General features: G+C 40.0%; 1 protein-coding gene across 4 annotated transcripts in view; it reads left to right on the forward strand.

Moving 5' to 3' along the window:
• The window catches only part of LOC140118847 (mitogen-activated protein kinase 14), a 337,108-nt gene that overhangs the window by 218,013 nt on the left and 92,744 nt on the right, over nucleotides 1-26,351 (forward strand). For 2 of the 4 annotated variants that reach the window (XM_072137219.1, XM_072137217.1), the window contains one exon: nucleotides 23,096-23,175. The exons of the other annotated variants lie outside the window; for them this stretch is intronic. In XM_072137219.1, the coding sequence (XP_071993320.1) occupies nucleotides 23,096-23,175 (80 nt within the window). The remainder of the gene's footprint in view (nucleotides 1-23,095; nucleotides 23,176-26,351) is intronic. 4 annotated transcript variants of the gene reach the window in all.

Here is a 26,351-nt window from a genome sequence, read left to right on the forward strand (position 1 = left end):
AGCTAATAGAATGCTCAAGGTTCTGCTGGGGTTAATTCATAACAATCGAGTGGGGTTTACAAAGGGGAGATAGGTCCCGGATGGCATAAGGATCTTGGGCCTAGTATCGGCAATGGAGTTATCTCGAATGCCTTCTCTACTCCTCACATTGGATGCAGAGAAGGCGTTTGACAGGATCCATTAGGGATTTGCCTTTTCAACATTGGCCAAATATGGATTAAGAGGCCCCATATTCAGGGCGATTCAGTCATTATACACTAGCCCCTCAGCTAGGGTTTTGATATTACAAATGGCACACACCAAGGGTGTCCCCTATCACTGCTGATTTTTGTCATGATTATGGAACCCTTGGTGGAGGCCATTAGATCAGATTCAAAAATAGAAGGGGTAAAAGTGGGCACTAGACAACACAAAATAGGAATCTTTGCCGACGATGTGGTTCTGGCGCTGTCAAATCCAGTGAATTCCCTACAACACGCTGTTGAGGCACTAGATGGGCAAGTCCCTTATCTTGGGAAGCAATATTCCCACATTTACCACAAAGATGATAATCTCAAGATCTTATCCGTTTAAGTGGGAAAAAGAAAGTATCATTTATTTATGAATACAAATATGTATCCCCTTAAGCAAGATGGTTACAAACAATTTCACCCCCTTGTTGAACAAGCTTCAAAAAGAAATAATAAAACTAAGCCGGAAAGAACACTCATGGTTAGGAAGAATTATCCTTTATAAAATGCTGCTCTTGCCAAAAATTCTGTATGCCTTTAGAACAATGATTATACCTATCCCTAAACACATTATAGACAGTTTTCAAAGGCAAATGTTGAAATTTATATGGAACGAGCACAAACCCAGAATCAGTGCTAAAATCTTACAGTTCCCTAGGGAGATGAGAGGGATGGGTGTCCCCAGCCTCTACTCATATGACAAGACGATAGAATTACAACAATGTAAGGAGTGGTGCGGAGAGACCTCAACTTCCTCATGGACAACCATTGAAATATCCCTAGCAGGGAATATTCCATTACGTTCTCTTTTAATAGCACACTCGGCCTGGAAATCAGCTCCCCTCCCTCCCCTTTCCACCCTGACCATTAGTGCGATACTAGAGTCATGGAAATTAGCCATTACATTATTAAATTGATGAAGGTGATTCTTATTCCTTAAATAGGTCTTCAAGGTATTAAACCCAGAATTGCCATTGGCTGTACAAAGGCATACAGGCAGTTAGTGAACTGTTTGAAGGGGGAAACATCAGATAATTCCAACAACTTAGAGGCCTTTATTCCTTGAATGCATCAGATTTCCTCTTAAATTCATAGATCAAGCCTTGGTTGAAGAAAATAAAAAAGCCGGAGTTAGAAATATCTGACCATCTGCCAAAAACATTAGACTCACAAAGAAACAAGGCGTTCAAATCAGTGAAAACCACGTATAATATGTTGGGAACTTATGGGTCCCCAAAACCTCTGCCGTCCGTTGCTAAGTGGCAGAAGGACTTCGGTAGGGAATTTACCATCAACGAATGGAGACAAGCCATGTATTGGGCCCAAAAAGCCTCTCATTTGGCGAGCGTTATGGAAGTCCATCAGAAAATAACAAGATGGTACATAGTACCAAGCATGCTGGAGGGACTGTGGAAAGGAGGGTACTCGATACCATATATTTTGGGAATGTGGGAACTAAACAGATTTTGGAAAAAAGTGTTTAAACTATGTTCCAGTTTAGCAAACACCAAGATTTTCCCCAGGCCTCCACTAGCTCTATTTGGGGCGGGAATCACTAACATACCTAAAATAAGTACGAAACTAGTAGGACATATTCTCCTAACAGTAAAGCTGCTCATCGCCAGGGGCTGGAAAGCAAAATCCCCTCCCTCAAACCTGGCTCTAACAGAGGTCCTTACGTAACATTGCTCATTTGAGAGGCTGAAGGAGGGCTCTTTACCAAGTTTTCATGTTATGCACCCAAACCTGAATCTTGGTATTCCTGGACTTTGCACATATAAAGGATGAGGCCTGAATTGGGTCTTGGATATAAAAATTATTTTCAGAGCCTATTTAAGTGTCCCGCAAGGTAATTGACAGGGGGAAGAGTATACCTATGATTGCAGTTCCCCCTCCCTCGTGAAGGAGGAGGAACACTTTGCATGCCATTTGGTTTATTTGGTTTCGTGTTACGTTCTTTTCTTTTCTTTTTATGAGCTTATTTCCTCATAAAGTCTAACAGGTTATGCAGATTCCTAGATACAATACGAGGTAGCGGTGACAGGTAGAGGAATATTAAGATTGTAATGTTCTTGCAATGGAGAATGATGATGAACAAAGAAATGTACAAGATATCTTGTTTACATAGATATAAAAATTTTGTACTAAGATAATTTTGGATGGGAAAATGTTTAAATGGATGCTACATTGTAATCTGCTTATGACCCTGTTGTTTCATGTTATATGTAAAATTAAATAAAAATGTAATACTCAAAAAAAAAAAAAAAAAAGAAGAATCTTCCCATTCTAACTCAAGACTCCGACTTAAATATTCTTAGAACGGTGTCAGTTTTGTCCCTAAGAGGGCCCCCACTTCAGGGAATCCGCCTCTTTTGTACCCAAAATAAAATGGATAATTACACTTCGTTGGCTTATCCAGGCATTTATAAATGTGGGCAATATTTGTAAAATGTGCTCCTGTGTGTCACAAGGAAATTCTGTTTACTCATACACCACAGGAAGGAAACATGTAGTAAAATCTTATGGGCGCTGCCATCTTGCCAAGGATCATCACTCCCCGTGACGTCATCGGGGAGAGGTGATCCGTTGCCATGAGGCTGCCTCGGTTTAACCCTTTCAATGTGCGATCAGCACATTGTAATGAATGAGGAGGGAAATCCCCATATACTGCCATACTATAGTATGATAGTATAACCCTAGGTTGTCTGATCAATCCTATTATAAAGTACCCTAGGGCAGTGATGGCTAACCTATGGCACTGGTGCCAGAGGTGGCACTCAGAGCCCTTTCAGTGGGCACTCAGGCCATCTCCAGAGATGACTCCAGGTATCTTCCTGCAGTCCCAGACAGCCCAGGACTTGCTGTACACAGAGGTATTTTAAAGTGACAGCTCTAATGGGACTATTTTCTGCTTTATTGGTGTCCTCAGGGTGCTGGTATCAATGAAAACTGTGACAGAGAAGGGAGTATAAATCACAAATTAAATTTCTAAGTTGGCACTTTGCGATAAATAAGTGGGTCTTTGTTGTAGTTTGGGCACTCGGCCTCTAAAAGGTTCGCCATCACTGCCCTAGGGAGTCTAAAAAATAGTAAAAATAAAAATAAAGTTTAAAAAATAAATTAAAAAACCTAAGAATTCTAATCGACTCCCTTTCCCTAGAACTGATATAAAATCAGTAGTAAATATTCATAAACACATGTGGTATCACTGCGTCTGAAAATGCCCAATCAAAATATAATTCACTACGTTTAACTCCGTAACAGAAAATAGTGCCCAAAGTCAAAAATGGCACTTTTTTGCCATTTTAAAAAATATAAAAAAATCTAAAGGTTGTACAGACTTTAAAATGGTAGCAATGAAAGCGTGATCAAAAGTCGCAAAAATTGACACCATCCACATCTCTGTACACCAAAGAAAAAAATTATTAGTGCAAGAAGATGGAAAATTTATTTATTTTTTATTTTTTTTGTACAGGAAGTTTTAATTTTTTTTAAATGTATGAGAACATTATAAAACCTATACAAATTTAGAATCCCCGTAATCATACTTACCCAATAAATAAAGCAGACATGTCATTTGAGGCATACAGAGAAATATGTAAAATACAAGCCCAAAAGTAATCGGCGCAAATTTGTTTTTTCACCAATTTTACTGCATTTGGATTTTTTTTTTCCCGCTTCCCAGTACACGCCATGGAATATTACATGCCACCATTTTGAAGTGCATTTTGTTACTCAGAAAACAAGCCACCACACAGCTCTGTGCATGGAAAAATAAATACGTTATAGAATTTTGAATATAAGAGATTAGAAAAAAATGGATACATGTTGGGTAGCCCCTGCATCCCAAAATTCCCAATCAAAATATGAAACTGAATATTCCGGAAGATGAACTTTGTAATAGGAAACTCAAACGTCCGAATCTCCTTATTTCACAGAAAAAAAATTTAATGAAAAGTCCCAAAATTGTAGCAATAAAAACGTAAGTTCATCCTGAAAAACATGACATCTTACAGGTCCGTATGATATTATAGTGTGAATATGGCGAAGTAAAGATTTTTTTTTTGTTACAAAAAGTTTACTTTTTAAAAAAAAATCTATTAAAACCTATATACTGTACATTTTGGGATCCATGTTATTGTACTGACAAGGAGTAAAGAGGAAGTGTCATTTGGAGCTCATAGTGAAAGCAGTAAATAGAGAGCCTACAAGAAAATGGCAAAAATGCATTTTTTGTCAATTTCATCGCATTTGGAATTTTTTTCAAACTTTGTAGTGCATGGTGTGGAATATCAAACACAATCTCTAGAAAATACAAGTAAACAAGTATGCAGTAAACAAACTTCCATACAGCACTGTAAAAAGTAGTGTTTTGTTTTTTTTTGAGAAGTAAAAAATTAATAAAGGGGTTAAGAACTTTTGGTTGTATCATATCTGGTCCAGGAGCCTTGTACAGATTTCATTGAATTTGGATTGGATTATAGCTACATGCAGCTAGTCTAGTATACTTCAGGATTCATAACCTACACTGCTTCCACCAGGGTTTGTCTGTAAGTCAAGTGTTCTTAAGTAGGGGACTGCCTGTATAAATCATAAACATGTTAGATATCGCCACATCCCAAAAGTCCTGATCTATCAATATATAATGGTTGTTCCCTGGAACGGAAAATAGCACACAAAATTTCAAAATGCCATTTTTTTTGCCATTTCCCAACATATAACAATTTTTCATAAAAACTAATAATAATGTCATACAATCCCCGAATGGTATCATAGAAACCATGAGCTACCGTAGCATAGAAAATGACACCGCTCACAGCTCCGTACAGCGAAGCAAGTAAAAGTTCCTAACGTCAGAAGATAGCAGTAGATTTTTTTTGGAAAGAAGGATTTAATTTTTTATTGGAAATGAATTAAAACACAAGTAAACCTTAACCTGAATTTGGTATCCCGTTGATCATACTCACCCAAAGAATAACAGTATAGAATTACAAATGCAAACCAATGTAAATATATAGTTTCTCCTTGTATTTGTAAAGAGAATTATAAATGGTGAATAAAATATAACTTTTAATGTATATCGTTAAAATATGTTGATAAAAAATGGTTTCAATGCAAAATGTTAGAAAACACTCCTAGACAATAAATCTGTCTAAAAAATGATTAGACCTAAACCCATGGTTCCCATATAACCGTAGGGAATATATATATATTATAAGACAATCATGACACCACCAAATAGAAATGTGAAATGAATAGATCTGGTCCCTAAACGTATGGACCAATAGGAAAGTTGTAGTAGAACTGGAGAAGAAGCACCGTCTCCCAGACTGTACGCCTCGATGTGGGTGTTCAATGACTGTAATAGAGATGATGGTACTGGTAACTCTGAGCAGTCCGTGAATAATCTTACGGTAGAACAGTACAGGTGGGTAGAGGTACGCAGTACAACTTTAAAAGAAAAGAAGGGTAGATAGGGATACAATACTATCCCTATTACTCCCTAATCAGACATTTGGCTAGTATTCCCTGTGTAACCTAACCTCGGAGCCAAAGGAAGGTATATGAGATAACATCTCAAAATGTCCCTACCTGCCATCTTTCGCCCTGCTTTAGGCTCATCAGGGGACATAGAGTGAGTATCGTGGCCACCTGACAATAACACAAACAGACCAAAAAGGAGGGGGGGTTACCTTATATGGAAAGTTGTGAAAACAACAAACAGAAATGTGTAAAAGCATTATTTCTCCTACCTTGATGGATGAACAACAAAGGCACGTTGTTGAACCAGGATGGACCCACGTTAAATTCATCAGCCTCTTCTTCCTCATCCTCCTTGGCACCTTTTTTAGCGACCGCTCCGGTCTACCCGCTACGGAACATGAACCCCAGGGGACGCACGAAGTCTCCCTGATTGCTAACTTCTCACAGCATATTCTATCCTTCGTTCCTACTAACAAGTCTTTAATTTGTATAAAGACATACAACTATTTCTGCCCAAACTACATTGGCATGAATATTTTAAGATTAAAGAGCACAAAGAGTGCCAGGAGTTAGGTATACCCCCCGGTATACTATCGGATGTACGTTTATTGACCAGTGTAGCACAACCTCTCGCACCTTCAGCAGGACTAGGTCCTTTCACTGATCTTAAAAACCATAGTAAGAAATCTCCGATTGGTGACATATGGTGACATTCCCAGCATAGACATTTTTGCCAAATTGTTCCTAGATGAACTGAAGAACACTAATGTCCCCTCCAACTGGGTCAACTGCAGTAAAGAGGAAAGACTAAAAAGATGACAGTATTGTTATCAAACAATCAGACAAGGGCGGTAACATTATAGTAATGCAAGCCACTGATTACTCTAAAATGTGTATCGAACTCCTGAAGGATAGAGAGGGATATGCCACGTTAGAAGACAATCCCACAGTAGAGTACCACAGATAATTAGGGGCGATTTTATCCGCAGCCCTTACACACTCATTACGCAGGAAGAACATGATTTCTTATTTCCCACCCATCCAAGATTTTGGCTCCCTCTGTGACCTCCCTTCCCTCTTAACAATCGGGACACTACAGACTTGTTAAAGAGATTGGAAGGACATCCGCCCCATCACTTGGCTAGCCAGTATCGATGTAGAAGTGTTATATTCTTCTATCCCACACAAACTGGGACTAAAATCTGTGGAGTATTACAATAACTCCAAGGGGAATCAATTCAAGGCTCACAGTAGATTTGTACTGCAGATCCTTAAGTTTTCCCTCACAATTTCTTCACCTTAGAAGACAGGCTCTACCACCAGCTCAGGTGTACTGCTATGGACAGCTCTTGTTTGCCCTCTTATGCCAACTTGTTCCTGGGCTGGTGGTAACTCCTGCCCGTCTTTGGTGAGGATCATACCAACCCTAGGAATATCGGTAGGACGAGCCTTTGGGCTTGCTATATAGATGATATCTTCATCCAATGGGAAGGAAACCCCTGAAGAATTCACTAACCTAGTTGAAGAGCTGAATCTAAATAATCTAGGTCTTAGATTCACATATGAAATGCATCCTACGCATTTGCCTTTCTTGGACATACTAATTCAAAAAAATAGGAAGGGGGAGTTGGAAACCACAATCTACAGAAAACCCACCTCAACTAATTCCCTGTTGAGGTGAGAGTCCAATCACCCGCCTGCACTTAAGAGGGGCATCCCCTTCGGTCAATATCTTCGAAGGAATTGCTCTTCAACCAGTGAATTCAAGACTCAAGCTAGAGAATTGCGTATACATTTTAAGGCTAGAGGCTATCTGGTAGGCTGTCATTCGTACAGCATACCAGAAGGCGCTCAAGCTGTATAGAACAACACTACTGGTCCCCAAATCTAAACCACCCGAAACCCCACAGTTTAGACTCATTGGAACGTATGACGGTGCTTCCCCCACAATACGCAACATTCTTTCCAAACATTGGATTATCTTACAAATGGACCCTGATCTGTCACCAGTCATCGCTGATTATCCTAACATAACCTACACAAGGGGCCAAAATATTTGTGACCGTGTACAAAACCACTATACTACATCAAAAGCAGTGGGCACCTGGCTTCACCAAGAGGTCCATGGCTGTTACAGATGCAGTGGTTGTGTGGCATGCAGTGTCATAGTAAGTAGAAAAGAACTTACTAGCAGCGCCACGGGCAAGACTTACACCATCAACAGTTTTATTAACTGCCGTTCCACAGGAGTTATTTACCTGGAGATCTGCATATGCCAGAAACAATATGTGGGTAAAACTTAACAGGAATTTTGCCGCCGGGTTGGGGACCACCTTGGCGATATCCAGAATAACTGCGACACAACTCTGGCGAAACACATACACAATGAACACAATGGCAATATGAGATGGTTAACTTTCATTGGGATTGATCTGGTAAAACCCCCTCACAGAGGAGGGGACTGGGATGGCATCCTAAGACAGAGGGAAGCGAAATGGATTTTTAGGCTGAAAACACGAACACTCCAGGGCCTAAATGAAAAAATGAGTTCTGCGTTTCTCCTCTGACCTTACATATCTAGTACATCTTCACTCCGTTTTACTGGGTATTCCAAAATATGTCTATACTGTCAACCCTTGATGGGTCTAGTTACCAGCCTTGAATCCCTTATGCATGGGTACTGTGAAGGAAACCGCGACTTTCCGGACCCCTGAAAGGTACGCAAGGTCACTCAGTTATCCTTTTACAGACACTCCCAGAACGCACAGGCTCTGAGAGGCGCAGGAAATGATTTAAAGTTGTCCACACAATTCCAGATATGGCACAACCCTAAATCAAATCCCTGAATGGCTGTAAGATCCCGCTCACTAGCTGCCACCAGTTCTCCTTTAATATAAGCCCGGTCCTTAACGGGATTATATAGGGTGAAGAACCAACCCGGTAGCATGTATATAAGCGAGAAACCCAGACGTAAGATTCGTGATCTAGATAAAAGAGCAACACAGATTAGATTTTATATTTAATTGCCTTAAAGGCACACTAGACAATACAGTACACACAATAGATATATACAGTAAACAGAGCACAAATTACACGGGTAGCACTACAAGTCTAAGCAGTTTGGTGAGTTAGTTACCTTGGTGTGTGCGGCCGTAATGGGGATGGATAATCCACACTTTTAGATCCTCCCTGCGGTTTGTTGATGTTAAAGTTTCCCCCAGGTAAAAGACAAGGCCCCTTCAGTGGAGCCTGATTATATCAGGTGTGGACACGCCTCTGTCTACCCTAAGGAGGAGTCAATGGTCCCACCTAACTGGTATTATATCCAGAGCCCTGGAGAAGCCACAGCTACTCCAGGGGAAGTCCTGGGGTCATGGTTTTGGTATCATTGGATCCAGGTGGATCCCTGTATCGCATTGATACCAAACTTGACTCATTTGCAATGGTCCTTTCCAGAGATATTGATATATGGGACGGACCATAACTTCATAACTGTCTCTATTCAACTTGGTGATTTGAGAGTTTTAATGGCTCTTTGTTTGAGCTTTGGGGGGTGGGGGGGGGCTGTAGAGATGGGAATGCCTGGAGTCAATCAGTCTGCAAAAGTCTTTGAAATCTAGTCACATGCTGGTTCTGTCAACAATCTGGTTCAATTAGGTTAGTTTAAGGTGGTGTGGTCCTCATTATTCTACACCCTGAATGTAGAATTGTCAGAGGCAGGGGGGCGGCTATTTTACCCGCAAACCCGCCCACAGTCCCACCCCCATTCCTCACCTCACTGCCTGTGTACTGTTAGTAGGGAGGTTCTCCATCAGGCTTCATTTGCATAAATATACCTGCTGCATACAAGCTCCAATAGTATCTCTTTAGATTGTCCAGTGTAAAAATATTGTGTTTAGAATTTTTACTGTTTATATTTATATCAGTTCTAGGGAAAGGGGGGGTGATTAGAATTTTTATAATTGATTTTTATTTTTTATTTTTTTAAATAAATTTTTACTATTTTTCAGATTCCCTAGGGTACTTTAACTCTAGGTTGTCTGATATGGGGATTTAACTCCTCATTCATTACATTATGCTGATCGCACATTGTAATGAAAGAGTTAAAACAAGACAGCCTCAGGTTTTTGAAAGGTACTGCTATATTTCCAGATCCCTTGCACCTAGAGACACCTAGGTGAGTCTCCCATTTAATATGATATATCAGTGGTGGCGAACCTATGGCACGGGTGCTAGTGCTCTTTGTGGGCACTTGCACTCAGCACAGAGTTCACCAGACAGGACTCAAAGAATCTAACTGCAGTTCCACACAAGTCAAGATTTGCTAATCTCAGTGCTATTTTAACACAATCGCCAAGGAAGTATCCCATAGTCTGGATTTCCCCTCCTGATTTCAATTGTCTCAGTGTCCTTAGGAGGCTTTTCTGTTAGGAGAACAGTTCAACATATAAATAAATAAATTACTGTTTATATTGGCACTTTGTGATAAATGTGTGGGTTTTGGTTGTAGTCTTGGCACTCGGTCTCAAAAAGGTTCGTCATCGCTTTAATATATGATTTGTGAATCCACCCTTAAAGGAAAACTAGCAGTATGTTTAACAAAAAACAAACTACACATACTCGCCTACGCTCCTCTTCATCCTGTTGGCCGTCTTTAATCTAAAAAAAAAATTATAATTGGCAGGCGCTCCGGAAAGTAAGTTAAATTTTTCATTCCTCTTAATTCCTTATTAAAACTCTGGAGATAAAATAATCAATTGCATGTTATTAAAAAAATGTACCTGTGTGAGGATAATTAATGATATATAATCACTGTAAATGCCTCCCTAGAAGACACCCTTGGTGTGCACCACATATAGTAACACATAACTGATAAAGGAGTAGGGAAGAGGGAAGAAGTTGATGGTGTAAAATAAAACTTGACTTTTATTAAATATGTATCTATAATTTTTTGGGTGTGATTTGCCACCTAATAGAATATACTATAAAACCACAAGAAGTGCTGTGAGCGCTATATGCCTCCCAGATCTCAGTGTGTCCCATGTTATGGAGCTTATGAATTATATAAGGGTTTTTACTCTCATATATGTCTACCTCTATTATTAACTCTTCAAGGGTGCAGCCATTTTGTATCTTAACCCCTTCCCGACATTTGACGTAATAATACTGCATGGCGGGAGGTGCGTTCCCACAATTTGCAGTATTATTACGTCATGCTTCTGGTACCGGCTCCTGAACGGAGCTGGTACCAGAGGCATGGGGTGCCAGCTGTATGTTACAGCTGGCACCCGTCTCTAGTACCCGCGATCGGAGTTTCCTCCGATCGCAGGCATTAACCCCTTTTGCCAAATCGGACCCCCCGCGGCCCTTACCGCATATTTGGTATTGCCACGTCCGCAACAATCTATACAATAGCATAAAAACACAGTTGTTTGTGGTGCACAGTTTGCCCCTTAAGGAGCTACTCACGGTATAAGACCGGTCCACACAGTCTTTGAAAAAGTCCACAAAATAGAGAAAAATATTTTCACTATGACCGGAGCTCCAAGGATTCTAAAACTTCGATGAACAGCACCAATCTTCAATTTCTCCTGCTGAAAGTATGTCACCATTCAGACTAGCACCATCGCACTCTCATTCTCCTCCTTTATTATATTGTAACTGGAAGAAAATATGCAGGCAGATGGTGTGGTACGTTCCAACAAGGTTAAAATTTATTCCAATTCATTATACTCACAAAAATCCAATAAAAATGCGCATATCACAAATTCACATAACGGGACGCTAGCTTTCTATCCGCCCGACCCAGGGTTTCGCCAGCAAGGCTTCTATACAATAACTCAGTAACATTACTGGGCCCGCTCGGTGAACGCCGTAAAAACAAAACCCAAAAAACTCGCCAAAAATGTCCATTTTTCATAAAATCTCTTCACAAAAATGTTCTAAAAAGTGATCAAAAAAAGTTATGTACACCAAAAGGGTATCACTGAAAAGAACAACTCAACACGCAAAAAAATATTAGCGTTATATCTCCGTAAAGATGGCAATGCAAAAACAAATGAGATTTCCTCTATATTAGTTTTTTTCTAGTAAAATTGTAAAAATAAATGAAAAACTATATAAATCACCGTAATCGTAGTGATCTGTAGAATAAAGATATTATATTTTTTTTAGTGTACGGTGTACAACCACCAAAAAATACAAAAAGAAAGGAAACCAAAATTGACAATTTTCTTTTCACCCATACATTCAGGAGTTAATAAAATCTCATCAATAAGCTAATGACCCACTAAAATGAAGTATTTGTAAAGTGCATCTCATGTCGCAAAAAATATGCCCTTATCTGTCCGAATTGCCAAAAAAATAAAGATTGTATAGCCAATAAAAAGTGACAATGCATAGTCTGCTCTGAATGGCGCAGCTTCCCTTCGATGCCCTGGCATGTGCCAGCAGGTTACCACCACATATGGGGTATTGTTATACGCGGGAGATATTGGGTATCAAATTTTGTGGAGCGTTTTGGTATTTTATCCACTGAGAATTTGTACATTTTTTGAAAAACACATAAATTTAGCCCAAAAAAAAATTGTATTCGATTTTGTTTTAACCCCTGTAAACCAATTAAAGGGTTAACAAACTTCATAAAAGTTGTTTTACATATGTTGAGGGGTGTAGTTTCTATAATGGGGTAATTTATGGGGTTTTACTTTTATTTAGGCCTTTCAAGTGACTTGAAACCTGAGCAGGTCCCTCAATAGCAGGATTTGGGGTTTTTTATGTAAATGTGAAAAATTTGACCTAACGTTCAAAGGCCCATAACATCGTGCAAAAATAAGAGTATGCTTTTATGACTATGTGTGGAAAAATTAGAACATTTTGAAGTTCAAAAATCGAGAATTTTTCCAAATTTTCACCAAATATCTGATTTTCTCATAAATAAATGCAAAACATACCACCAAAATTTTTCAACTAACATGAAGTACGATGTGTCTCGAGAAAACAATTTTAAAATCACTTGGATATGTTAAAGCGTTTCTCAAAGTTATAACCATTTATAGTGACACAGGGCAGATTTGAAAAAATGGGCCGTGTCAGGAAGGTTAAAAGTGGCTTCAGCGTTAAGGGGTTAAGGCTCAGCCCGATTTTTTTGGATTCTGACTTGCGTCGCTTTATATAGTTATAACTTTTGAACACTGTTACTTATCAAAATGATTGAGATTTTTTTTCCCCCACATGTTGTACTTCATTTTAGTGGTAAATGTCAGCTGATAAGTTTTGCATCTATTTACAAAAAAAAGCAAAAATGATGATTATTTTTGAAAAATTTGCCATTGTCGAAATTCGAAATCATTGCGTTTTCAGGCAGATAGATTTACCAGCAAATAGGTTGCTGAATAACAATTCCCATATGTCTACTTTACATTTTCATCATTTTTTGAAATGCCTGGATAATTTATTTTGATGTCACGCGGATTACAAATCGAACATCGATTTTCCGTATTTTCAGAATCGACTATTTTGGGGATAAATGCTGTTTTGAATCAAATTTTTCATATTTAGCATAAAAAACCCCTTATGTATCAACCCATTTTCAAATCTGCACCCCTCAAGCTATCAGAAACAGCTTTTAGGAAGATTGTTAACCCCTTGAGATCATCATAGTAATGAAATCAAAATGGAGGTGAAATTTAGAATGGTCAAATTGTGCCGGTTATACGTTCATTTAGCCCTAAAATTTACAAATTTCCAAAAGATAAAAAGATAAAATCCACCATACAATTTGTTCTGCAATTTCTCCCGAGGCCCAGCACCTGTGGACGTTACTTGCTTTATGGGTGCACAGTGAGGCGCAGAAGGGAAGGAGCGCCCTGCAGCTGCCAGGATTTTAGTTTCCTCGTTGGCCCCTTTTTGTAGGCTATAAAATTTTCGGTTTTTCATTATTGGGGCCATGTGACGGCATTTTTTTTTTTGCACGATGAGATGCGTTTTCCATTTTTTGTGACATTCAATAGGTAAAAATCTAACAGTTTTATTACAGCGTTCATCGTGCGGGTTCAATAATTATTTACTGTTATTCTACGGATTGTTACGGACGCGGCAATACTATATATGTGGGGTTTGTGTTATGATTTAGACTTTTTTTAGCGTTCTATGTCTCTTTATATGTTATGGGGCTTATGGCCATTTTTAGTGATTTATTACTTTATTTTTTTTTATTGAATAACTTTTTTTTTTTTTACCTCTATACTTTTTCCACCATGGGACATGAACCAGCAAAAATCTGATTTCTTGTTCATGATATTACTCTGCAATACTGATGTATTGCAGGGTATTAGCAGTGTCAGCCTATGCACATGCATAGGCTGACACTGTGCATTAAAGATGACGTCAGAGACGCCATCTTTCAGGCATCTCTGGGGTCGCCTGGGTCCCAGAGATGCCATAGCAACGATCAGCGCCCCCCGAAAACGGTTGGGGAGGGGGCGATCGTGGGGGAAAGACCCCCCAAAGGCAGGTTAGATGCCGCGGTCACGCTGACCACGGCATATAACGGGTTAAACACCCGCGATCGGAGTCCACTCCAATCACGGGTGTTACACTGGGGTGCCAGCTACAGAGAGAACCTACTCAGCTGATACAGTGTGAACAGATAATTCCAGCTGTTAATTATCACACAGCATGCACTTTGCACAGATGCCTGTATGTTTATTATCTTACCTGTGGTTCCAGTTGTTTAACCCCTTAGCTCTACTGCGCAGAGGTACAGGGAATGTATGAAGAGGGCTCACAGGCTGAGTCCTCTTCATACAATGATGGGGGTTGTTGCATATTGCAGCAAACCACCACCGCTAATAACCGTGGACGGTGCTTGCACCGATCGCGGTTATTAACCCGTCCGTTGCCGCCGGCATTTAAAAGACGGCGTCACGTTCGGTTGTAATGAATGACCTGCAAAAATGCCATATATTGCAATACAGAAGTATTGCAGTATATGGTATGAACGATCTGATCATCTAGGGTTAATGTACCCTAGATGGTCTAAGAAATGGTGAAAAAAAAAAATTATAAAGTATTAAAAATTCAAATCACCCCCCTTTCACTAGAACTGATATAAAACATAATAAACAGTAAAAATCACAGACACAATAGGTATTGCAGCGTCCCAAAATGCCCGATCTATCAAAATATAAAACCAGTTACGGCCGGCGGTGACCTCCGAGACAGGAAATGGCGTAAAAAATGGAGTAAAAAGGTATCAAAATGTCGCACAGACCTCAAAATGGTAGCAATGAAAACGTCGGCTTATTCCGCAAAAAAATGACACATCCCCCAGCTCTGTACCCCAAATTATGAAAAAGTTATTAGCGTCAGAAGATGGCAAAAAAATTATTTTCTTTTTTGTACACATTCGTTCAATTTTTGAAAATTAAACGCAATAAAACCTGTATAAATTTGGTATCACTGCGATTGTACTGAACCAAAGAATAAAGCTGAGGTGTTATTTGGAGTGCACAGTCAAAGTCGTAAAAACTGAGCCCACAAGAACGTGATGCACATGCGTTTTTAAAATTTTTTTTCCACATTTGGAAATTTTTTTCCAGCTTCGCAGTACATGGCATGTTAAAATAAATAACATCACGGGAAAGTAAAATTTTTTACGCACAAAATAAGCCATCACACAGCTCTGTACACGGAAAAATTTAAAAGTTATGGATTTTTGAAGGTGGAGAGCGAGAAATTAGCAAAAAAACCCTGCGTCCTTAAGGGATTAATTATACACAGTATGCACTACACACAGAGAAGCGCCTATTCAGCTGATCGGCAGTATGAGTAGATGGCAGACTGATTATTCACAATTGGAGTAGGGAGTTGGTATGTATATCACCGCTCTGTCACTGACACTTGGTGTTATAATATATGATTGCGGCTCTCTCACACTTATTCAGGGGCACATTATTATAACACTGAGATTTAGAAGCAAACACCCCAACGCTGCGTTTTTCCGAGAGACTCTGCTTCTTCGGCAGAAGCCCTCCCTTTTACCTGTCTGCTTTATTAACAGGTTCTGGAGCCAATCAAAAATGCTCCGAGAAGAATTCCTTGTTTAATGTATGAAACAATTCGTATTCACTGTTGCACAGTATTCACCATGCCTTTTCATTTATAGTTTGTCATCCATTTATATTATGTGACCAATCTGAAAACATAGTTTACTTCAAACAGTTATGTTTTAGTTAAAATCTGAGACAGAACGTATGAACGCCAATTCTTGCTGTTAGGTTACTGTTTGGCTATACAGGCGGTCCCCTACTTAAAGGAAACCTACCACCACAAATCTACCTATAAAGGTAGATCAGGTGGTAGGTGAATCAATGGGACGTGAGGCGTCCCTGCACTGTTTTGTAAACTTTTATTACCCTAATATGTTAATTTACTTATGCGGCTACTGGGGCGTGGAGTAGCCGCATCTGAGGTTACACGAGGCGGCTACTCCACGACCCGGTAGCCACTTTTCCCCTCCTACTCACCATGTTCGGCGCGCAGCTGCTCGTAGCTGCGCGCCCTCGTCCGCCGATCCAGCCGTCTGCGCATGCGCAGAACAGCAGGCCCGCGCCTGCGCGGTCACTGCTCCGAAGCCGGGGCTGCACAGACGCGGGCCTGCTGTTCTGCGCATGCTCTGAGTAGCCGCCTCGTGTAACCTCATATGCGGCTACTCCACGCCCCAGTAGCCGCATAAGTAAATTAACATATTAGGGTAATAAAAGTTTACAAAACAGTGCGGGACGTGAGGATTAGCCCTTAAAAGGGCTATCCTCACGTCCCATTGATTCACCTACCACCCGATCTACCTTTATAGGTAGATTTGTGGTGGTAGGTGCCCTTTAAGAACACTCGACTTACATACGACCCCTAGTTACTAACGGACCTCTGGATATTGGTAATTTATTGTACTTTAGTCCTAGGTTACAATGATCAGCTGTAACAGTTATCGCATGTGTCTGTAATGAAGCTTTAGTGTTAATCCTGATTCTTATGACAATCCAACATGTTTAAAATCCAATTGTTACAGAGGCAAAAAAAGTTCTGGCTGGGATTACAATGATAAAATATACAGTTCCGACTTACATACAAATTCAACTTAAGAACAAACCTACAGACCCTATCTTGTATGTAACCCGGGGACTGCCTGTAGTCACTTGAATGAAAAAGTAAGATAATGTTCAAATTCTAAAGGCAAGGATGAAATGGTATTTATGAACAATTCCAATACTATTTTACAAATTGGAAAAAAGTGACCAAAGAGGCTGGGTATAAGAAGACCCACTATAAAAAGCAACCAAAATTGAAAGTGTCATTTAGAGGTCATGGTTTGATGGTTTTTAGTTTGAAAATCCATTTACTCTCAGAGCGTAGTAGTAAAATATCTACATCATCTCCTAATATTCAGGGTTATCTGTTGAACAGCCCAACCTGTATCTCTCACTCGTGACTGATGCTTTTGAAAGAAATGTTCCGCTTTGGGTGTAGGATTAAATGTCTTATTTTGCTTTTTAGCTTCATCTCTCATCTTCTCATAGTTCTTAATGTTCAAAATATGTTCTGATTCTTGCTCTAAGGTCACATATTGCCTTGCCCACTTATTCCAAATTACATGTACATGGTAGAACGTAAATTACTCCACATAATGTACAACCGATGTGTTCCTTAATAACACATCCTTAATAAACCTGCGCTTTCTTGGAAGGCCTTCTTCTTTTTAAAGGGAACCTACCACCACAAATCTACCTATAAAGGTAGATTGGATGGTAGGTGGATCAATGGGACGTGAGGATAGCCCTTTTAAGGGCTAATCCTCACGTCCCCACACTTTTTTGATAACTTTTATTAGATATATATTCAAATTTACTTATGCGGCTACTGGGGCGTGGAGTAGCCGCATCTGAGGTTACACGAGGCGGCTACTCCACGCCCCGGTAGCCACTTTACCCCTCCTACTCACCCATCTTCGGCGCGCAGCTCCGCGTAGCTGAGCGCCCTCGTCCGGCGATCCTGCCGTCTGCGCATGCGCAGAAGAGCAGGCCCGCGCCTGTTTCGGAGCAGTGACCGCACAGGCGCGGGCCTGCTCTTCTGCGCATGCGCAGACGGCAGGATCGCCGGACGAGGGAGCGGAGCTGCGCGCCGAAGATGGGTGAGTAGGAGGGGTAAAGTGGCTACCGGGGCGTGGAGTAGCCGCCTCGTGTAACCTCAGATGCGGCTACTCCACGCCCCAGTAGCCGCATAAGTAAATTTGAATATATATGTAATAAAAGTTATCAAAAAAGTGCGGGGACGTGAGGATTAGCCCTTAAAAGGGCTATCCTCACGTCCCATTGATCCACCTGCCACCCAATCTACCTTTATAGGTAGATTTGTGGTGGTAGGTGCCCTTTAAGGACTTGGCTACCGTACATAGGCCACAGTGAAAAAAAACAAGATATGAAGTTAGTTTCTTTTTTGGCATTGGTGAAATGACTTTTAACCAATGCATAATTAATAGTATAACCTATCCTGTATCCACTAGTGTCCCTGTCCTCTAGGACTTTCTTCAAATCCAGATCTGTTTGGAGTATAGGCCAATACTTAGATATTATTACATTCATCTCTGGCCATTGTCGTGTATTGTGGTGATGAAACATGTTTTATCATTCGATTCCTTATTTTTATTTTTGACCAGTACAGTACAGACCGATTATACGCCCATTTTATCTGTCTCCCTGAGTAGTGACGCTGCCTAAGATGCTCTTATCGACCCTCTCTTAAATTTATCCAAGGTAGAGCAGTTTCTGCAAAGTCTTAAGAAATTCCCCTTTGGGAATGCCTCCGATCGTATGTTTGAGATGTGCAACCTCACAATGAAGGAGACTATTGGTCGCAGTCTCCTTACGGAAGAGGTTGGTCTCAAATTTACCTTCTGGGAAGACGTCCATTCTGATATCCAAAAATGATGCAGATATCTTACTGTATAGTAGTGTTAATTTAATGTTAACCTCATTCTGAATTTCAATGAATTTAATCAAGTCTCCTCTTTACCCTTTTAAACACAATATCATATATACCTTTTCCAGGTAAATATAGATCTTGTGTACTGATCATAATCACCTCCAAATACCCTTTTCCCATCCCACCACCCAAGGAACAGATTGGCAAATGTGGGAGCACAGGCTGCTCCCATTGCCATTCTCTTGGTGTGGTGGAAGAAACTGGCTTCGAAGGTGAAATAATTGTGGCTTGGAATGAAGAGGAGGGCGTCAACAATAAATGTCTGTTGTGCTGAACACTTATCCCCATATCTTGAGGGAAAATATTTTACAAATTGGCATACTGTGGCGTGCCTAATGCTGGTATACAGGTTCTACAACATAGGTAGCCAGAATCTCATCCTTTTCAAGGCAGATGTGTTCAAATTCTTGCAGAATTTACAGTGTCCCTTGTGTATGAGGGTAAATCATATACATAATATATCAGCTCATTATCCAGCCATTTACTGCATTTTTTTGGTTAGGCACCCCAGACCCGAGACAATAGGACGTCCCGGTGGTTGTTCAAAATATTTATGAACCATATAAAATGTTGCCACCCTGGGGTGCCTGACCGAAAGAGATTACTTCTCCTTGTTGGAGATAGCTCTAGCATTTAGCCCTTTTTTGTAGAAGTTTGTCATATTTGGACAATATTTCAGTAGTGGGATCACCCAAAAGACTGCAATAACTGCTCTTGTTATGTAGTTGGTGTTTGGCCTCTTTAAATTACTGTTCTCTGGGCCAGATCACCATATTCCACTACTTGTCTGACTGTTTGTACACTATATCATCCCACTTCTTTAGTTCCTCCAATGCCAAAAATTCTTCCTTGGAAGTATTATGTGTCAGAACCCTGTCATCTAATTTTTTTATCTCTTCAGAGACCAGGTTGATGAACATCTTCACTACTGGACATAAGTCCAAAGATGGCATGAATTTATATTTTGGTTTAAGTTTGGGATTAGGTGGATGAAGTGTGATGTCTGCAGGTATATCGGACATCACTTTCTCATGTTCTGGTACATTTTCCAAATCGCTTTCAGACCTGTAATTTCTCCTAGACACATAAGACCTGTTCGCCAGACAACCCAAGTTGGGTATTTTGTAGGCTAGGGAGTGTTTGGGCAGTTCGTCCTTTAGAGTGTTAACTAAAAATCTTTTTTAACACCAGTTTTTACCAAAATAAGTGCAGGTCTTTTATGACCAGAAACTTATGAAGCCTGTTAGTGAGTCCAAAATTAAAATACCTACTTAGTACCTTTGTCTGTATACCGGTTAGGGTACATACACACGCTGAAAGATAGAGCATGCTCTATATTTTTGCGGTGTGCGGCCTGGATCAGTGCCACACATGTGTGACACCGTATCCTCGCGGTGCTGCTATTGCTGAATATGGGGACATACATGTACGTCCCCGCAGACGGCCATGTGAATGAGCCCTTAAACTGTGATGAGAGAGATTGATAATTTGCATGGCTCCATCCTTAGATGTCCCGGTCATTTATTCCTCTCCTTTTGTTCTTGGACTGTTACCCTCCTCCCATGTACTTGTATCCCCATTTTTGTTAGTCCCTTGAAAAAGGGTTCTGTCCTTTATTAATTTGGATTTGTGGTGGATTTGTATAGTGGGAAATTGATTCTGCGGTGGCCCGTTCTGTGGTATTTCTGAGTCAGTTCAGGATGATTCGCTAATGTCAGTTCTTTGCGTAGCCGGGGGTGGATGTTTCTTTAGGAATCTTACTCTCCCATTCCTGGGTGTCGCGGCATGGATATCACCTCCAGGACCTGTAGTGTTTTCAGAAGCATGTGTCTGAGCACATGCTTCCTACATCACTAAAGGTACTCATGCTGCAGGGATGGAGCAGAAAACTGAGACAGATTTAGAAGAAGAGGTGTTTCTGTGAATAGTGGTGCCCGGTTTGGGAATAACAGCGCTGTGTGTGTGGTTCTGTATATAGCAGTGCCTAGCGTGTTCCTTATGTGTGTGTATCTGTGTATCGTTGTGCCCAGTGTGTGTATAGCAGAGCTGTGTGTGTTTGTGCATTTTAGAGAGAAGGCAAACAGTTCCAAGATTGACATGACGTGCGGAGAGGAGGTAGTGTATGTCTGTATGTCAGAAGAGACTTAAAAGTGATTGTGACAGCGGTCCAAGAGTGTGAGGAGGCTGAAACTTTGTGGGTTGATATTCAAAGCCAGGGGAGCTTTAAGAAAATTATTTTCGGTGTAATTTATAGACTCTCCATTACAGATGGAGCGGGCTGCACAGAAAGGAACAATAGTGATCATGGGAGACTTTAACTTTCCAAATATAAATTGGGGCTAGAGTGGTTCTTCAATTGTAAAGGGGAGACATTTTATCAACTTTCTGCAGGATAATTTTATGGTGCAGTGTGTAGAAAATAGAAAACTTTACATTTTAAGAAGGTTAATTTCCTGAAATTCAGGGCTGTACTACAGGATACATACTGAATCAGTTACTGTCAAATTATGATACTAATGGGAGACTTCCAAATCTATACTGGTTCATTATACTTCTAAATTTAATCCAGCAGATAACAAGTGTATACGGTCTAGGTTACACCCCGTGTGGCTGACAGCTACTGTTAAAAAGACAATTAATGATAAAAAGAGGGCATCCAAAAAAATATATATATATATGTCCGGAAAATCTGAAGTGGGTGGTGCCAGTGCAGTTGATGCATCCTGTAATATACTCAATAAAATAAATGTGTACAAGGTTTCTGGACCAGATGGATTACACCCCAGAGTTCTTAACCCCTTAACAACCAGGCCCTTTTTCATTTTTGTGTTTTCATTTTTCACTCCTCACATTCAAAAATCCATACATTTTTTATATTTCCATGCAAAGAGTTGTATGAAGGCTTGTTTTTTGTGTAACTAATTGCACTTCATAGTGACGGTATTTGATATTCCATGCCATGTACTGGGAAGCGGGAAAAAAATTCCAAATGCAGGGAAATTGGTGAAAAAATGCATTTGTGCCTTTTTGTTGTGGGCTTTGGGTTGGTGCGATCATAGGGATACCAAATTCTTATAGGTTTTATAATGTTTTCATACATTTACAAAATTTACAAAAATTCATACATTTACTGTACGGACAGTCACCGTGTATCTCTATGGAAACAGGATGGGTGAGCAGGGCTCAGATCAATACCTCTTTTGTTTTTATTGATGTCACCAAAAATAGACTTTTGGTGTTCTGAAATTGTAAAAAAAATAAAAGTCTACAATCTAAACCAAAATATATAATTTTTTTATGCTCTGGTTTTAAATGCTCTGAGTGCATGCTCTGGAAATTAGCCGACTGCAAAAAAAAAAAGCAAGTTGTATTTCTGTACCCGGCACATTCAGTAGGCCACAAGTAGAGGTGATTTCAATGTAGGCGATTATGAAAAGCATTGCAAAGTGTAACCATACACAGTTAGACTAGACAGTCTTATTCTGTGCCAGGTTTATCACTATTTCTGATGATGGTTGATGAATTTGGAGTAATACAAGACTATTTAGTCATACTTTACATTTAACTCATAAGGGGAGATTTATCATAACTGTCTGAGAGCAGATCTGTTCAAGTCGCCCATTGCAACCAATCAGAGTTCAGCTTTCATTTTTCCACAGCTGTTTATAAAATTAAAGCTGAGCTCTGATTGGTTTCCATGGGCAACTAGAACAGTTTTACCACAGACACTTCTGATAAATGTCCCCCATAGTCTAGTTCACACCTCTTTTCACATGCTGATCTTAAGAACTGACTGCAACCCTTAATAATTGTGGCGCAAGGCATTTCAGGCATTTTTATTGTGCAAAGTATGACTTCACAGAACATAAGATAAATCTCCCCCATTATGTTTGGGGTCCTAAATCACTGCTATAAGCAGTCATGCTGTGGTTAAGTGGTCCTAAATTGCCTGATAGTGGCAGGAGATGGCCTAGGTTTTGGAGTAGTTCTCCAAATGGATTAATGATTTTATTTTTATTATTCGAATGTTATCTCATATATATAAATTTTCTTAGACATAAGGCCATTGTCAAGCAGTAATCATTAAGTTCTTCAATAAGGTTTGTATAGGTTTTTATCTCTTTTCTTTTAAACAACAATGCCTCCTGAGTATCTTTTTATTTCCTTAATGTATGATTGATACGTTGTGCTCTTACCATTTCAGCCTCTCCATTCCGATTGCTTTCTGTTTATCACCTCCTTGTTAAATTGGTATGGTACAAAGGGCATATCAAAATGTTGGTGGTTGGATTCTATGGCTGCCTCGATGTCCCACATTTTCCTTCATAATCCACATGTAGATATTGATCAGCTGAAGCTTATTTTGAGATTGGTTGGAACCCCAGAGTCAGAGCTCCTGCAGAAAATCTCCTCGGAGGCTGTGAGTGTGTTTAATACGTTACAATCGTCATTAGGATTATTCTGCAACTTAGGCTGGCGTTTTGAACCTGTTTTTGGGCTGTTTTTCAGCAGTCCGTTAAAAACCACATGGGTTAAAAAACGCATGTGTTTTTTTTAACAGACTGCTTAAAAAACAGGTTCAAAACGCCTAGTGTGCAGCCGGCCTCAGGTTGCATAAGCAGCTGGTGCTATTCTACAGGATGCAAACAAGAATCCCATGTGTAATCTACCTGCTGACTTAAATAAGATTGTGCAAGCAATCTATTCATTCATCTTTAGCATGGTTCTCAGGTGAAAAGTGAATAGGAGTGTGTGCTAACGAACGTGGCTGACATCATAGTGTGTTCGCACAGCCAGCCTGTACGATCCTGCGACTGCCGAAAGAAAAAAGAGGACCAGTGAGGGGCGTCGGAAAGGTGAGTATTGCCTTTTTTTAACTTGAGTATAAGCTGAGTTTGGGGTTTTAACACATTTTTTGTGCTGAAAAATTCTGCTTATACTTGGGTATATAAGGTAGTTACCACCTATGTATCATAGCATAAGGCAGACTAAAGAGGTAGTCGAAGTTTTGAAAAACATGCCTGCTTTCTTTTACAACCTGCTCATTTGACCATGGGTAGCTTTTGCAACTAAGTTCCATTTTTTTCTGTACGGCTGAGCTGCACTACTAATACAAAACATGGCCCAGTGTGGCGCTGTTTTTAACCCCTTGGTACAAACAAATGTAAATTTATGCTGCTTCCTGTTCCATCTCACAAATGGAGCTGGTACCAGAGGGAGTGAGTTTCAGCTTTTGGGTGATGCCACACGTTTTTAGACTGTTTTAAAACATGCATTTTCAGTCCGTTTAAAAACGCATCCGTTTTTTACTGTTTACCATGCATTTGGCTGCTTTGAACCTGTTTATCTATTAACTCCTTAAGGACGTAGCCAGTTTAAAGCTCAAGGCCCAGCCCGATTTTTTTGGATTCTGACTTGCGTCGCTTTATATGGTTATAACTTTAGAACACTGTTACTTATCAAAATGATTATGAGATTGTTTTTTTTCCCCACATGTTGTACTTCATTTTAGTGGTAAATGTCGGCTGATAAATTTTGCGTTTATTTACAAAAAAAAAAAAGAAAAATGATTTTTTTTTTAAAAAAATTGCCATTTTCGAAATTCAAAATCATCGTGCTTTCAGGCAGATAGATTTACCACCTAATAAGTTGCTGAATAACATTTCCCATATGCCTACTTTACATTTTCATCATTTTTGAAATGTCTGGATAATTCATTTTGATGTCACGCGTCTTAATCAAATAGCGATTTTCCGTATATTTTCAGAATTGACTATTTTGGGGATAAATCCCGTTTTGGATGAAATTTTACATATTAAGCATCAAAAAAACCCTATATAACCAACCCATTTTCAAATGTGCACCCCTCAAGCTATCAGAAACAGCTTTTAGGAAGATTGTTAATCCCTTTTCGTCATAGACGCCATCTTTCAGGCACTGCCTTCAGGCATCCCTGGGGTCCCGATCGGCTCAGATCTTGAGCTGAACCGGCATCAGCTCAGCGTCTGATTTATCGGACGATGAGTGTCAACAGGTTAAGATAAGCAGGTTCAAAGCAGTCATGCGCATGGTAAACAGTAAAAAAAACACATGTTTAAAAACGAGACATGTGGCATCACCCTTATATCACAGCTGACACTTACTGTAATACTCTCCATCAGAACTGCCTCTGATTGCAGGTGTTAACTCCTTAAACACACAGTCCACCCCTGGATGGGACCCCTCCCTAGCAGTGGAATTCAATCCTCTTCAGGGCAGCCTTTGGGTCTGCCAAATGCCTGAGGCTACCTGGAAGTAAGAGTGATGCCACACGTCACGTTTTTGGCCCATTTTAAAGCATACATTTTCAGCCTGTTTAAAAACACATGCGTTTTTGAATGTTTATCATGTGTTTGGCTGTTTTGAACATGTTTATTTTCATTTAAAATGGTCCACCATCTAGGGCAGTGATGGCGAACCTATGGCACGGGTGCCAGAGGTGGCACTCGGTGACCTTTCTGTGGGCACTCAGGCCATCACCCCAGGACAGAGTTCACCAAACAGGACCAAATCCATCAAATCTTCCTGCTGTCCCAGGCAACTTGGAGAGAAGCTATAATTAAAGTCTGAATTTGCCCTCCTTCTTTCAACTGTTTTGGTGGCCTCAGGTGGCCGATACAATTGAAAAAAGTGGAAGAACAGGTAGCATTAAGTTAATGCTTAAAATGCAACATTGGCACTTAACAGTAAATAAGTGGATTTTGGTTGTAGGTCGGGCACTCTGTCTCTAAAAGGTTCGCCATCACTGATCTAGGGGTGATGCCACACGTGGCGTCTTGAACGCGTTTTTGGGCCGTTTTTAAACAGTCCAGTTTTTGACCAGTTTGAATTAAGATAATTGGTCAAACCTGTCAAAAACAGATGCATTTTCAAAAATCACATGCTTTTTTTTTGACAGACTGCTTAAAAAAGGAGCCAAAAACACATTCAAAACGCCACGTGTGGCATCACCCTTAGGCCGGCGACACACATGGCGTTTTGAACCTGTTTTTGGGCCATTTTTAAGCAGTCCATTTTTTGAAAACGCATCCGTTTTTGACCAGTTTTAATTAAGATAATTGGTAAAACCGATCAAAAACGCTGCGTTTTTTTTTAACGGACTGCTTAAAAACGGCCCCAAACCGTTTTGAAACGCCACGTGTGCCGCCGGCCTTAGGCTGGGTTCACACTTTGTGTTTTGTTTGTGTTAATGCATGTTTTTTCAAACGGCTGAGAAGAGATTTGCCCAATTACATTGCTGTCAACATGTTTACAAAACATGTGTTAATGTAGTTAACAAACACATATATTAACAAAATGTTAATACCTTTGTTAATATAACATTAAACACATGTTAACATAATGTCAGCACGTGCTTTAACGAATGCTTTTAGTAAACCCAATTGATAGCAATGTAATTGAATGCAGCCTTAAAGCCAATGATGCTCTACTAGGGGATTCTGGGAAATATACAAATATAATTTCCAGGGTGGTAGAAGGAAAACAATGCCTCTTTTAGCTGCCTTGAAAGGGAACCCCCTTAACACCAAGCATGGTTTACAAGAAGTCTAATTACAT

The sequence above is a fragment of the Engystomops pustulosus genome, chromosome 2, assembly GCF_040894005.1.
Source record: "Engystomops pustulosus chromosome 2, aEngPut4.maternal, whole genome shotgun sequence".
In the NCBI taxonomy this organism is placed as follows: domain Eukaryota; kingdom Metazoa; phylum Chordata; class Amphibia; order Anura; family Leptodactylidae; genus Engystomops; species Engystomops pustulosus.